Raw genomic sequence first — 15,078 nt, forward strand, 5'->3', positions numbered from 1 at the left:
TCTAATCTTCTGTGAAACTAAAAGTCAGTGGCCATTAGATCAGTGAGAACTAATGGACGTATGTTCAATTTTTGGCATGTTCAGTTATAACAAACACGGCTTTTTAAATATTGCTTGAACAACTGCCAGGTCATCTGCTGCAATAAAGTAATAATCAGCAACCTTAATAGGAAAATTATATTTAGACAATGCAATTTAACTGAATCTGTGTTTTAATATGGGGGCAAAGATGTTAATGAAACAAAGCATACGGAATTTTAAGGACACATTTGATTCCATTGAACAGTGCTTTCGAGTATATTTGCAGACTAACAGCCATGGCAAGATGCCTGACACTTGGTAGGGAATCTTGACCTCGTGTTTTGACACCTTTTCACTAATCTGACAAAGTAGGTCTTATACACACTATATATATCCATTCCACCCACAGTTGTATGAGGAGTTCAGTCTGCACGAGCAGAAAGTTTTGCCACTTAACCTACAGAAGTGTCATTTCCTGACCATTCTGATCTTGCCCAATTGTTGAATTTTGAAAAAGTTGTTCGGATTCATTTGAACCTAGGTTCCAGAGGTCTAAGGATCGTGTACTTGATTCACTGCACCACTCAGCCAGTTAATTTGAGTTACATTTTTCTTGAGATACAATATACACATTCTTCCACAGTTACAATTTTGGAGGCCAACTTTCTGTGTTGTAGCTTTATAACCATCTAGCTGGCTGGTTGTTTCAGTTGGTAACCATATCAAGTAAATATATTGCTGGACTGAATAGAGAAGTTATATTTATTTGAGCTAGGAGGTTGATGGCTTTCATAAAGTTAATTGGACCAATATCAATAGTTGTGGAATACCTCATATGTGAGCAATTCTCATCCACTTAACATTTTTTTTTGTATGACTATTTTTGATTTTTCTTTTAGCTGGTTATCTCTGTGCACTGAATTCAAAATCATTGTCTTCAATCTTCAACTCTTCCTCACCTTGAGCCACCTCCAGTGAGTGTTCCATTATTGTCTACGCGCTCCACTCTTCCAGCTGTGGTCTGTTCTGTTTCTCCCCTCCACTCCACTTCCCCTTCAACTGCACCATTAGTAGCAGAACATTTAAACTATTTCATCCACGCATTCTGGGCCTGCCTCTCAAATCCTCTATCCTTAATAGATGACTTGGTCAACATCAAAAACCTCCTTTAACCACCTCCTTTGCAGCTTTTCACTAACTACCTTAATGCTCCCTCCTGGACAGTTTTGAGCTCCAACAATGACGCATCTTGAAATTTTCTGCATGAGAGGTACGATGCAAATAAGTTGGTGGTGGTTGTTGATGTACCTTCAATATCCAGTGACAGTTGCTAAACAAATATGAATGCAAGCCAGATCGAACTTCAGTATAGTGCTTCTCATTTTAAACCTTTTTATCAGGTTCTAGTTTTAGCATATGTAAGCAAAGGAAATAATGAACGGAAAATCTAGGAGGAGGAAAACTGGACCAGAACATTTTAAGGGATGAAGAAGGCTACTTGGCCTAATTTGATTGACCCTTTTGGAGAGATCCTAACACCTTCTCCATATAGCATCCAGTTTATTTAATGATTCCAGGATATTTGCTTTCACTACTCCATCAGAAGTCAATTTTACACGTTCGTCATTCTTTGTGTAAAGCGTTATGATCCTCAGCTGAGGTTACCGCTGGACAAGCCTGATCCCAGGGTGGAATCCAGCTCAATAGATTCTAACTTTTGTTGTTTGTTTAGATATGTGGAGAGTAGCTACTGAACAGAATCACGGAGTCAGCTGACAAACTTTTAACAAAAGAATGAAACATTTATTCAACAAGAAAAGATGAACTATATTACAACACTCTTTCACCCACAAGTATACCTTTACAGATGTATACAGATTTGTAAGGATAACACAAGTTACAAAAGCTATCTTATGCTCCACTGTTCACAGTAAGTACAAGGTCCATATAAACCAATAGGCAACTGTGGTCAGATATACCACACTCTGAAACCAACTAACAGATGCCACCTCAATCAGGTGCTATGGATCTCTCATCAACATCCCCCCCGGAGACAGTTGTCACACTGTGAGCCAACCGGTGTCACTGCACTCCATCTTTCACACGAGGGTTTCCAATCTCCACTCCCCAAGAACTCGCTTTGGAATCTTCTACCAAACCAATGCTTTCTCTCAGATGCCTTCCACAAAGGTTCGCCTCCAGGGTTTCAAACTCCTTCCGATGTTCCCCTCTCCTGGGTCACTACATGCATTCATGCTTTCTTTCAAGCACTCTCTCTCACGGACTCAGCTATTAACAGTACATCACTGCTTCACATGGCCTTGGCAAAGAGTTACAGACCTTCAGTTGTCTCTTTGGACCTTCTGGCCTCTTGCAAGCTGTCCTCACTTTAAATCTGCTATCTGCAGCTTTTGTCTCTTTAAATATGAAGATTGGAGCCTTTCTCTGTGCCCCTCACTCTTAACTTCACTTGACAGGATCTTTTCCAGTTTCCTGTCCTTTCTTTGAACAGACAGACTGCTTGGGACTTTCTCCTGTTCCACTCCCCTGGACTTTGGGGTCATTTCTTTAGCTTGGGACTAACTATCTGTTCCCATGGCTCCAGTGTCTCCTGGCAGCTGTCTTCAAAACCAACTGAACTCAAACAGCTTTCAATTTAACCTGCTGTTTCGAGTTTCTTCTGTCTCTCTCTCTGTGGGGGGTACCTGCCTCTCTGGACCATGTTGCGAGGCAACAGCCCAGCTTCTCTTCTCTTTGTTTAACTTAGCTCAGTTGTAAAACTCTCATTAGAAATGTAGACACCTTTTAAAGTGAAACTAAAACTCCATTTGACCTTTCTTAACACACACACATAGAAATACAAGTAAAACGTAAACATTAAAGCTAAAATTCATTCCTAACCCCCACAGATGCAAACATAACTTAAACTATCTCGATTTCCTAACAGAAGACCGATTCTTATGTAATATCAGTCTTAAAATTCCCTTTTTATTAGTTTTTAACTGGTGTCTTTTTAATTCATTCAGGGGATGTGGGCTTTGGCTGTGCCAACGTTTATTGCTCATCCCTAGTTGCTCTTGAGAAGGTGGTGGTGAGCTGCCACCTTGAATCCTGCAGTCCGTATGGTGGAGGTACACCCACAGTGCTGTTAGTAAGGGAGTTCCAGGATCTTGACCAAGCGGTAGTGAAGGAACAGCAATATATTTCCAAGTTAGGATGGTGAGTGACAAGGAGGGGAACTTTCCAGGTGGTGGTGTTCCCATCTATCTGCTGCCCTTGTCCTTCTAGGTGGTAGTGGTCATGGGTTTGGAAGGTGCTGCCTAAGGAGCCTTGGTGAGTTCCTGCAGTGCACCTTGTAGATGGTACACATTGCTGTTACTGTGCGTCGGTGGCGGAAGGAGTGAATGTTTGTGGATGTGGTATCAATCAAGCGGGCTGCTTTGTCCTGGATGGTGTCAAGCTTCTTGAATGTTGTGAGAGCTGCACTCATCCAGGCAAGTGGGGAGTATTCCATCACACTGCTGACTTGTGCCTTGTCGATGGTGGACAGGCTTTGGGGAGTCAGGAGGTGAGTTATTTGTCACAGGATTCCTAGCCTCTGACCCGCTTTTGTAGCCACAGCATTTATATAGTTAGTCCAGTTCAGCTTCTGGTCAATGATAACCTCCAGGATGTTGATAGTGGGGGAGTCCATGATGGTAATGCTATTGAACATCAACGGGTGATGGTTAGATTCTCTCTTGTTGGAGATGATCATTGCCTGGCACTTGTGGCACGAATGTTACTTGCCACTTGTCAACCCAAGCCTGGACATTGTCCAGGTCATGCTGCATCTGAACATGCACTGCTTCAGTATCTGAGGAGTCACGAATGGTGCTGAACATTGTGTAATCATCAGTGGACATCCCCACTTCTGACCTTATGATGGAAGGAAGGTCATTGCAGGAGTTCCTCAGGGTAGTGTCCTCGGCCCAACCATCTTCAGCTTCTTCATCAGTGTCCTGGAGCTGAGCTGACTGACCTCTAACAACCACAACCATCTTCCTTCATGCTAGCTATGACCCCAACCAGTTTCCCCCCCAATTCCCATTGACTCCAGTTTTGCTTGGGCTCCTTGATGCCACACTCAGTCAAATGGTGGCCTTAATGTCGAGGGCAGTCACTTACCTCACCTCAGGAGTTCAGCTCTTTTGTCCATGTTTGAACCGAGGTTGTAATGAGGTCAGGAACTGAGTGACCCGGGCGGAAACCAAACTGGGCATCAATGAGCAGCTTATTGCTAAGCAAGTGCTGCTTGATAGCATTGTTGATCCCTTCCATTACTTTGCTGATGATTGAGAGTACACTGATGGGGCGGTAATTGGCTGAGTTGGATTTGTCCTGCATACCTGGGCAATTTTCCACATTGCTGGGTACATGCTAGAGGGGTAGCTGTACTGGAATAATTCAGCTAGGGGTGTGGCAAGTTCTGGAGCACAAGTCTTCAGTAGTATTGCTGGAATATTGTAAGGGCCCATAGCCTTTGCACTAGCCAGTGCCTTCAGCCCTTACTTGGTTTCACGTAGAGTGAATTAAATTGGCTGAAGACTGGCAGCTGTGATGCTGGGGACCTCCGGAGGAGGCCAAAATGGATCATCCACTTGGCACTTATGGCTGAAGATTGTAGCCTCAGCCCTATCTTTTGCACTGATATGCTGGGTTCCCCCATCATTGAGGAAGGGGATATTTGTGGAGCCACCTCCTCCAGTTATTTCTTGAGTTGTCCACCACCATTCATGACTGGATGTACAGTGCTGCAGAGCTTAGATCTGATCCATTGTGAGATTGCTTAGCCCTATCACTTACTGCTTATGCTGTTTGGCATGCAATTAGTCCTGTGTTATAGCTTCACCAGGTTGACACCTCATTTTTAGATATGAACTGGTGCTGCTCCTGGCATGCCCGCCATCAGTCTTCATTAAACCAGGGTTGGTCCCTTGGCTTGATGGTAATGGTAGAGTGGGGGATATGTTGGGCCATGAGGTCACAGATTTTGTTCAAGTACAATTCTGCTGCTGCTGATGGCCCACAGTGCCTCATGATTGCCCAGTCTTGGGTTGCTAGACCTGTTCGAAATCTATAGCATTAAGCATGGTGGTAGTGCCACACAAAATAATGGGGGTTATCTTCAATGGAAAGGTGGGACTTTGTCACCACAATGTGCTGTGGTCAGTCCTACTGATACTGTCATGAACAGATGCATCCGTGGCAGGCAGGTTGGTGAAGATGATATCAAATATGTTTTTCCCTCTTGTTGCTCTACCTAGTCAGTTAATTTATTATAATCTAGTTTAACATTTTCTCAATCCCCAACAATTTTCTGTTCCTCCAGTCTTTCCATATGATTCAGACCCTGAACACGAGAGCATCCCTGTGGCTCTTCTATGTACTGCCTCCAGTACCTTGAACATCACTCTCTCTCTCGGTGATCAGAACCGTGTGCAGTTTTTGAGGTGCAATCTAACCAGTGTGATCACTCTTTCCTCCTTATGACTTGGTACACTGTTTGGCAATGTAGCTTAAAATCTTATTGGCATTTTTGAATGTTGCCCTTGCATTGATTTGCATTTTTATTGTTGAAGCTAACAAGATTCCTAGGCTATTTTCTGCTTCATTGTTTGCTTTTTCAATAGAGTGGTCATTTTATTGTTTTGTTTTCTCTTATGCATTGCACTATACACATGTTAAACAGTGGTTGATGCAGAGTCCTTGAATATCTTAAAGGTAGAGGTTGATAGATCTTTGATAAGCAAGAAGGTGAAAGGTTATCGGGGGCAAGCAGGAATGAGAAGTTAAAATCAGATCAGCCGTGATGTTGAATGGTGGAGCAGGTTTGAGGGGCCAAGTGGCCTACTCCTAATTAGTATGCACGAGTGTATGTATGCATCAAGATTTTTCTTCCTTGTTCTGCCCTTTTATCCAAATTATTCTGAAATTTCTGAGTGGTGTTTTAGGATTTCAATCCGCTTGTAGATTTTATCATTTGATTACATGTAGTTTCTGAATCCAAGTAATCAGATGTAAACTTAAAACGATAACTGTCCCAACACTGATCCTTGAGGCATTGTATTCTTCATTTTCTAACCTTGAGCCAGATTCTTCTCCATTCCCAGGGTTTATCCCAAATACCAGCAACTTTCCTGTGGAACTCAAGAAGTCAAGGTTCATCGAGTCAAAGCTTCCCACAGCCCACTTGGATTATTGATTTTTTTTTTCCAAAGAAATGAATTGTTAAAAATCATAATTTATATGAAATATCGCTATTATTCAAGATCTCAAGTCAGGGGCTTGTATTGTTTGGTTGATGAATGTGACGATTGAGATTCAGTATGAGCCACAGTGAAGTTGAACCAGATAATTGCGTTTCTTCCAACCCTCTTTGGAAAATGAGGTAGACACCACACCGTTTTAGCCAGAATCTCAAATTAGAAGAGGAGGAAATAAAATCTGGATTTTCTGGGATTTGTTTTGCCAAAAATTGAAGCTAGCAATTGATATGAATTGCGGCAGTGGCATCAACCTGCATTATGCTGAACCTGATTTTGGTGCAAAGAAATGAAAGATTCTGTTTACAGAAAAGCATTTGAGAGATGATTAATTTGTTGTTCCACCAATATGAAAAGTTCCATGAATTTGTGGAGAAAATGGAATGAAAAATATTTCTTTAACCATTTATCTTTCAGCTATTTGTTCTATTATAATCTCTGCAATGAGATATTTGGGAGGTTATAGAATAATAAAATCGTAGTTTGACAAGCTTTTCCACTGGTGACTATAATTTACATGGCAACATACCTAAGAGGAAAAAGTGAGGACTGCTATGTGACTGTCAATCTTTAAAATCATATTATACCATAAGACATAGCAGAAATTAGGCCATCGAGTCTGCTCCGCCATTCAATCATGGCTGATAAGTTTCTCAATCCCTTTCTCCCGCCTTCTCCCAGTAACCTTTGATCCCTTTACCAATCAAGAACCTGTCTATCTCGGTCTTAAATACACTCAGTGACCTGGCCTCCACGGCCTTCTGTGACAATAAATTCCATAGATTCACCACTCTCTGGCTAAAGAAGTTTCTCCTCATCTCTGTTCTAAAAGGTCTTCCCTTTACTCTGAGGCTGTGCCCTCGGGTCCTAGTCTCTCCTACTAATGGAAACATCTTCCCCACGTCCACTCTATCCAGGCCTTTCAGTATTCTGTAAGTTTCAATCAGATTTCACCCCCCCCCAACCAAACCCCATATCCTTCTAAACTCCATTGAGTATAGACCTAGAGTCCTCAAATGTTCCTAGTATGTTAAGCCTTTCATTCTTGGGATCGTTATTGCTCCAATTTGACCCATGATCTACCAAAGGAAAAATCAACCTTGAAGCTTGTGCATGCTAAACCATATTGATAGAAATGATGATTACTTATGGGAACAAACATCTTTAAAACTGTTGTTTTTACATGTCCATGGTTATTTTTTCAACAGCTTCTTGAATGATTTTTGTACCATTCCATGCTTCATCAATCTTGCAGTTTTTATTTCAGGAAAATTTACTGCAAATTCGGTTGTAAATCTTGCAAATTACTTTTGATTAGTTTAATCTGTAAATTTGAGAGTGGGTGCGTATCTTCAGAATTACTTATATTGAGGGATACGTTAACATGCAACTTTTTTCTGTACAAATTTAGTCCATTTGTATTAGAACGTACCTTAGCTAAAATGGCCAGTGCAAATGGTGCCAATTTTCATAAATCTATTATTATAATATAAGCTAGCACAAGCTTCATTGCTCGTCTGAGAATGTTACAATATTATGGAGATGTTTTCAGGATTCTGAATCATGTGAACATGTGCAAATAAAACAAGCATTTTGTTGTTGTTTTCATTAGTATAAAAGCACTTGGAATACCTCTAGTTGAATCTTGACAAGTGCACCAGTTCTGGGGGGAAAAAATTGTAGGGTGGAATTTTCTGTGCCCGCTGGAGTTGGGCATCACGGCAGGCGTGAATGGACACTAAGGCAGGAAGGCCAAAAATCGGTTTCACGCTGTTGAGACCAGTATTCAATCGTACCTCTGCCAGTCAATGGCAGGCTGCGTTTCCCGCTACCACAAGTCAGGAATTCATTGTAATACATATGTATACTATAAGCCCAGCTCGTCGGAATCATCCCCTGCCCTCAAGCTGCATCAACCGAGCATGTCAGCATCATTGCAAGCCGATGTGTTTTACACAGCATTTATAAGGCAGGGGAACTTGGAGCTGAGTGCACAGTAACGTTGCGCAGTGCTCAGGACAGTTAACTATTTGACCACAAGATTCAGGCGCCGGCACAGGCAAGTTGCATTTTTCCCAGCTGCCTAACAGTGTGATGCCAGGGTAAGGACTGCTCTGCAGTTGGGGTGGGGAGCAAGGGCTGCATTGCGGCTGAGGCGAATTGGGCTGGGGAGCAAGGGCTGCATTGTGGCTGAGGTGGGTTGGGGTGGGGGGGGCCGCAAGGGCAGTACTGCGGTTGATGGCAATTCATAAGCACGTGTGTGGGGGCCGGGGAGGGAAGCGGCCCCGCGTTAAAGGAAATCTGCATAAGGTAATTATTCCTCTGCAGCTGAGACGTTCGGGCGCAGCCTCAATGACATGCTTGGAGTCAGGCCTCTAGCTTGTGTGCCCACTCAAGCAATGCAGAGGACTGAAAGGGCCACCAAATTCTCCAGAGGTTTTCACCCCATAGGTACAGATTGCAAACTAATGAGCATTTTCGTGGACAGCAGAACGGTTGGACAACTGGGCCCGTTGTACAATTTTCTTGCAAAAGCTGGCCATGGAGCGGTCACTGGTGGAGATGTTCACAGCCCCTTGCAATGTCGTCATTCAGGTTTGGACCAGTCTCCTCCATGGTTCAAGCTAACGGGGCAGCCTTGCAGTGTGGGTTAGGAGAATGCCTGAGCTGAGAGCATAGCATGCAGGCCAATGGGCAAAGCTGCCGCCAATTGGTCAGGTGGGGGTGTGTGGGGTTTTGGGCAGACCTGCAGCAAACTAAATTCTGGTCTTCCATTCCTCCATACATCCTCTAATAGCTCATGTGAATGTCTGATTCCTGTCTGTCTGATGGCACCTCGTTTGTGCTGTGTGAACAGGGTCATGTCATATGGAGATGCAGCGGGGTAACTTTAACTACTCCTGATCCTATGATATCCTTCATGAGCTGAACCCTTCAGGGCCACGCTGTCACCGGACACGGATGCCATTGAGATCGGGGGCCAGCTGCACCTCAAAGGTGTTGGGAGCACAGAGAGAATGATGGAACTCTGTGCTGCTGGCCCAGAACATTCTGGCAGCAATGATAAGCCCCATCGAGATGCATGCATGACTGATGTGTCCAGCAACAGTGAAGGTGCACCATCAGCGTGCTGAGAAGGTTACACAAAGCACAGGGAAGAGGCCCTGGACTGAGATACCTGCCTTTGTCATGTGCAGGGACCAAGGTTTCACAGTCGAGTGACACAAACACTGCTCATCAGAACAAGGAGCCACAGGCAGGGAGACATTCTTAGGAGTTTATTAACAGAGTGAACGTTATGTACAAGTGATTAACACACGTACCAAGGCTGTGCAAATACATCTTGACCTTCCTAACCCTGTCTTGGTGCTCCCTCAACATCCACAGCAGAGTTGAAGACAGCCAGCTGACTGCTATGCCCTGTCTGTGATGACCTTGATGGGCATCCTCTGGAGGGCCCCGGCCTGCTTTAGAGGTCCTGCTGTGTGACTTGACACTCTCCTCGGCCTGTGGAGTTGGGTTTGCTGGGGTCACGAAGAGGGGATTCAGATATGCTGGACATCCAGGAGTCACCTGGAGAGATGTCTGGTGTGCATCTGCTGATCCTCCTCCCGACGGCCCCTGGCTGACTACTTGAGGACAAGGGGAAACTGGAGTGAGATCGAGCTGCCCCATGCCCTTCCCGCATTGACCCTGTTGGAGGCCAACTATGGCATTGGCGATGGAGTTCAACCCACGCAGCACCGATGTCCAGGGCCAAGGCTTACATGACGCCGCCATCCTACCTGTGTTGACCTTGGTGTGTTGGCATGCCAGCCCTATCACCTCAGAATGAAGGTGGGCGGACTCATCCATTGCAAGGCACAATCTGAGGAGTGCAGCGGACATCCGTTCCTTCCTGATGTTCCCAAGCTTGCCTTCGCAGCTCCAGCAACTGAGATATGACTGAGTCAAGGCTGGTCATCTGACTTGGACTCAGCAGGTTTCTGGTCTCCAGCAGTCTGCCAAGTGCCCTGCCTCCACCTGCTGTGGATCAGTCAGTGCAATGTGGTCACCAGATTGAGACCCTGAAGCTACTCTAAAGCTAGGTCCCACTGAGGTGTGTCTCTCTGCTTTGTTGGAGGGTGTGGGTGAGCGCTGAGACAGATCTTTAGTGAGGGTTTCAGCAGGTTCCTCTTCAGAGGTGTCTTCAGGGCCTGAGTCAAGGACCTGGGTCGTGGACTCCCACAGCTGTTCCCCAGATTTGCCTGCGAAAACAAAGGGAGATAATTAGTGCATGGCGGTGGCCTGTGAAGCAGGACACAACACTCTCAACATAGTTGTCTGATGGACGTTGCACTGCTGGACCCTCACCATCAGCACAGGAATGGTTCAGATCTTCGCCAGCCAGCTGGATAACTCTGTTTTCAAAGTCCATGAGGACCTTGATGTCAGGCATTCCTCCACCAGTCTACGACCTTTTCCTCTCGTGTGCCAGCTTGTCCTGCATGAATACAGTTGGAGAGAGTGTAAGCAGGATGCCTGCCAGGCCAGGTAAGTATGCTTGGCGTGTGTTGGTGGTGAGTGTTGCCATGGACGAGTTGAGAGCAGTGAAGGTGAGTGTGAATGGTGATGCCCTTGAACTGGCAGTGAGTGAGATCTCTGTGGATATGTGGGCATGAGTGTGTGAGAATTGAGTGATGAGAAGAGTGGCTTATCCTGGCAGAATGAAGGAGACCATTCATCCTTTTTCAGCACTAGGCGGCTGTCTTCTTTTGCAGGGCGTTGGCGTTGACCATCGCTGCCACTGCCTCCCAAACTGGGTTGATGCTGCCCCTCCTGCAGCCCGAGTGGAGGTAGAGGACATCATTGGCCTCCACAGCATCCAAAAGGCATTCCAGGGAGGTGTCACTGAATCGGGGAGGAGCTGCAGTCTTCTTGCCTTTTGGGGCCATGTCTTCCGTGCAGCAATGCTAGGCTGGGAGCAGAGGTGTGCGTGTAGCTGCACTTTAAATATGACATCCGGTGTGAGGAAGCGGTGAGGTGACGGAAGAATTGAAGGCCACCCACCAGCAAAACGGCGTGTTTCCCGGGAATGCATGATTGATGAAGCAGTATTGGGACGATACGGCGTGAAAGGCCACCAATGTGGCTGGCAAGTGAAATACTTTTTCCTGTCCGCTACCACACTAAGTGCAAACCTAGGATGACTCTGCCCTTAATCAGGTTTTATGAGCACTGCTCACAAAATGATGACCGTCAGTAATGTCGCAGCTGAACGTAAAACACTTGTGTATACCAAATATGATCTTTCACTAAATGTTGATCTCCCAAGGGTATAACTGGCATGTGAAACAAAGTTTTTTCAGGGGAACAGAGCAATGTTTTATATTTAAGTTAGGGGTATACATTTTTAAACATTCAAAAGGTGTCAAATAGTAATTCTGCATTTGACCATCTGTCTTCAGGCATATCTGGATGAGTTGGTTGAGCTTCATAGAAGGTTAATGACACTTCGCGAAAGGCACATACTACAACAGGTAGGTTTTTGATTGATGTACATTTCATCTTGTTTTATGCCATGTTAAAAATATTGTCTATTCTCGTTTTGCTATCCTGTAGTCCCACCTGGGAGTTCAATGCGAAACATGACAAAGGACACCTGTGCCTAAGTCAACTTGGCTTTCCTTTTTCAGCCTCAAGTGGATGCTTTCTGCTCTTCTGATATAATATCCATTTTGCGTATTGCTGAGGAAGGAGAGATGTCAGAGCTTTACGTCTTTTACACATCAGGGCACTTTGCAAGAAAACTAATAAAAGGGAAAAACAGCAATTTGTACTGTGTGGGAAGAGAGTGCTGATTGGTTGGCAAGTGGATTCTGGTAGAGGCGTTCTCATTGAGAATGCACCAGTGATGGTGACTGACAGTTAACTGCCAAGCATTGTTTGAAACCTAAACCAGGCAGCTTAACCCTGATTGGTCAAGGCATTGCCCTGAGGATTGAGTCAGCAAATGACTGTCACTTATTTTGTTCAGCTGAAACAGGAGCAGTGTATGTACATATTCTTTCTGTCTGCAAAGAATAGGGCCTTGTATATTAATATATGTATCTTCCAGTACATGCAAATGTGCCACATTGTGAGCCGGACTGATGATCCTGAATTGGTTGTTCATGCGTTTGCATGATATATAGCATAAAATGATCTAATCTCTCAAACTCATGAACCGGCCAAAGGCCATCATTTTCGGCCCTGAAAAGTTCCCAGTCTACCTCCGATTACCCTGGAAGGGCAAGGTATCTCAAATTTGAACAACAGGTTTCACGCTGCTGCTACACAGTAGCAACACAAGTGGTATTGGCCACTAATGGGATGCTACCATCAAGCCATAAAAGATGTTCTGCCTATCACATAAATGATTAATGTGGTATATGAATTTCTGTACCAGTAGGCATGCAGGCCATACGTCCCAAAGACTGGCTGATTGTATCAAACAGCATGTCCCAGTTGCTGTTTGTAACAGGCAAGTTGCAGACTGTACCCAACCAGCCTGTGCTTGCAAAACTCAAAACAGCGTCCAACATTAGATGTGATTCCGCGTTGGACAACATTTGTTAAATAATTCTCTGTGTGCTAAGAATTACGCTGACTTTCAATTTAAGATAGTCGGTTGGGCTTGCAGTGTGGCGCATTTATGTATACTGGAAGCTACATATGTTAATATACGAGGCCCTGTTCTTGGCAGACAAAGAAGATGTACACATTGCACCTGTTTCAGCTGAACAAAATAAGTGACTCCCATTTGCTGACTTATTCCTCAGAGCAGTGCCTTGATCAATCAGGTTCAAGCTGCCTGGTTTAAAGTTCAAACAATGCTTGGCAGTTAACTGTCAGTCGCCATTACTGTTGCATTCTACATGGCAGTGCCTGTACCAATCAGAGTCCCCTTGCCAACCAATCAGCGCGCTCTTCACATTAGCATAAATTGTTTCCCCTTGTATTGGTAGACTTGCAAAGTGTCCTGATGAGTGCAAGACGAAAAGCTTCGACATATCCTTTTTTTCAGCGAAACTCGAGTTCTGGAGGACAAAGTGACTATTAATATCCATTGTCTTCTGCTATTACTTCTCTAAATGGAAGGGGCAGCAGGGGGTAACAGGGGAAACATTTTCTTCAGGATAAAACTATGTCTAATTTTCAAGCTGAGATTTCCTAATTATTTTATTCTAAGAACTATGAATTTTGATTTTAAGTTTTTTTAGTGCATGCCAGGTTCCAGCACCAAAATAAATACCAAGTAAATTGAAACTTTTTCTGATTTGATGCTTTCCATTGAATCATTTCTGTGGACATGCAGACATTGTACTCAGGTTAAACTGCAGGAATCTTTTAACCAGTGAGAAGTTGATTGCATCTAAGCTGTCTTATAATAGTGATTGTCTTTGTAACCAAGTACAAGAATCGTAGCTTATTGACCTTAAGTCATCATCCTCATTTCTATAAGGGAAAAGCAGCTAAAAAATATCAGGAAAGAGTCGTGGAGTCTGACTTTTTTCCTGAAATCAATATTGGATTTTAAGTCTGTATCAAATATCTCATCCCTTGCATAAAAGTTCTGTGAGGAAACAACCCACCACTGATCCTCCCCGCCTTTGTCAAAAAAGTGAAGGATTTTGACTGGGCTTTGCTGTTTTTGCAAGGCATTGAGATTCAGTCATGCTGATTGTAGCATTCCCATCTACTCTATCCTGTCTACCGATAAAGAGGAGTTAACCTTAAATCATCATGTGCAAGTTTTATTTTAACTCTAAATCTAGGTTTAGAAGCAAAATTGCAATATTCATCAACTCTATGCCTAAAGAATGTGCTGAGCTTCACAATGTTTTGGCCGTTTGTCCACAGGAAAAATTTAAGAAAAAAAATTGCTTGAGCGTTGGGTTTTGAAACAAAGTGGATCTCCACAAGTTTAAAACACAAGATTGCAGACATTTGTGAAAATGTGTTAAAGCAACATATGTATCATGCTGACTGGGTTGATTGCAAATACAAGATGTTACGTCACCTTGGGGGTTTCTCAAAAAACAGACACCACTGGGGTCCGCTCATGTTGAGATTTGCATAAAGTTATTACCGTGGTGCAAGAAGAACCATAAAACCACAGAATGGTCACTGCACAGAAGGAAGCATTTAGGCCAACATGTCCTTGCTGACACTTTGCAAGAGCAATTCACCTTGTGCCACTCCCCGGCCTTTTTCCTCATAGTCCTGCAGATCTTGCCTTTGCAGATAATGACCCAACTTCCTTCTGAATGCCATGATTGAATCTACCTCCACCACACTCTCTGGCAGTGAGTTCCAGATCCTGACCACCCTCTGCATTTTTCAAAACAAAAGGTTTGCCACATGTTGCCATTCCTTCTTTTGCCAATTGCAAGTATCGCTGGCAAACCCAGCATTGATTACCCATACCTAGCTGCCCTTGAGAAGGTGATGGTGAACCACCTTCTTGAACCACTGCAGTCCATCTGGTGTAGGTACATCTGTAGTGCTGTTAGGGAACAAGTTCCAGGATTTCGACCCAGCAACAGTGAAGGAGCAGCAACATATTTCCAAGTCAGGATGGTATGTGGCATGGAAAGGAACTTGCAGGTGTGGTGTTCCCATGCATCTGCTACCCTTGTTCTTCTGGATGATAGAGGTTGCGGGTTTGGAAGATGCTGTCGACGGAGGCTTGGTGTGTCACTGCAGTGCATCTCATACATGGCACATGCAA

General features: G+C 44.2%; 1 protein-coding gene across 4 annotated transcripts in view; it reads left to right on the forward strand.

Annotated features, from left to right (window-relative positions):
• mllt3 (MLLT3 super elongation complex subunit) overlaps window positions 1-15,078 on the forward strand; it is a 157,809-nt gene that overhangs the window by 133,828 nt on the left and 8,903 nt on the right. For all 4 annotated transcript variants that reach the window (XM_041187007.1, XM_041187005.1, XM_041187006.1 and 1 more), the window contains one exon: window positions 11,774-11,845. In XM_041187007.1, coding sequence (XP_041042941.1) covers window positions 11,774-11,845 — 72 coding nt within the window. The remainder of the gene's footprint in view (window positions 1-11,773; window positions 11,846-15,078) is intronic.

Source organism: Carcharodon carcharias, chromosome 4 (genome assembly GCF_017639515.1).
Source record: "Carcharodon carcharias isolate sCarCar2 chromosome 4, sCarCar2.pri, whole genome shotgun sequence".
In the NCBI taxonomy this organism is placed as follows: domain Eukaryota; kingdom Metazoa; phylum Chordata; class Chondrichthyes; order Lamniformes; family Lamnidae; genus Carcharodon; species Carcharodon carcharias.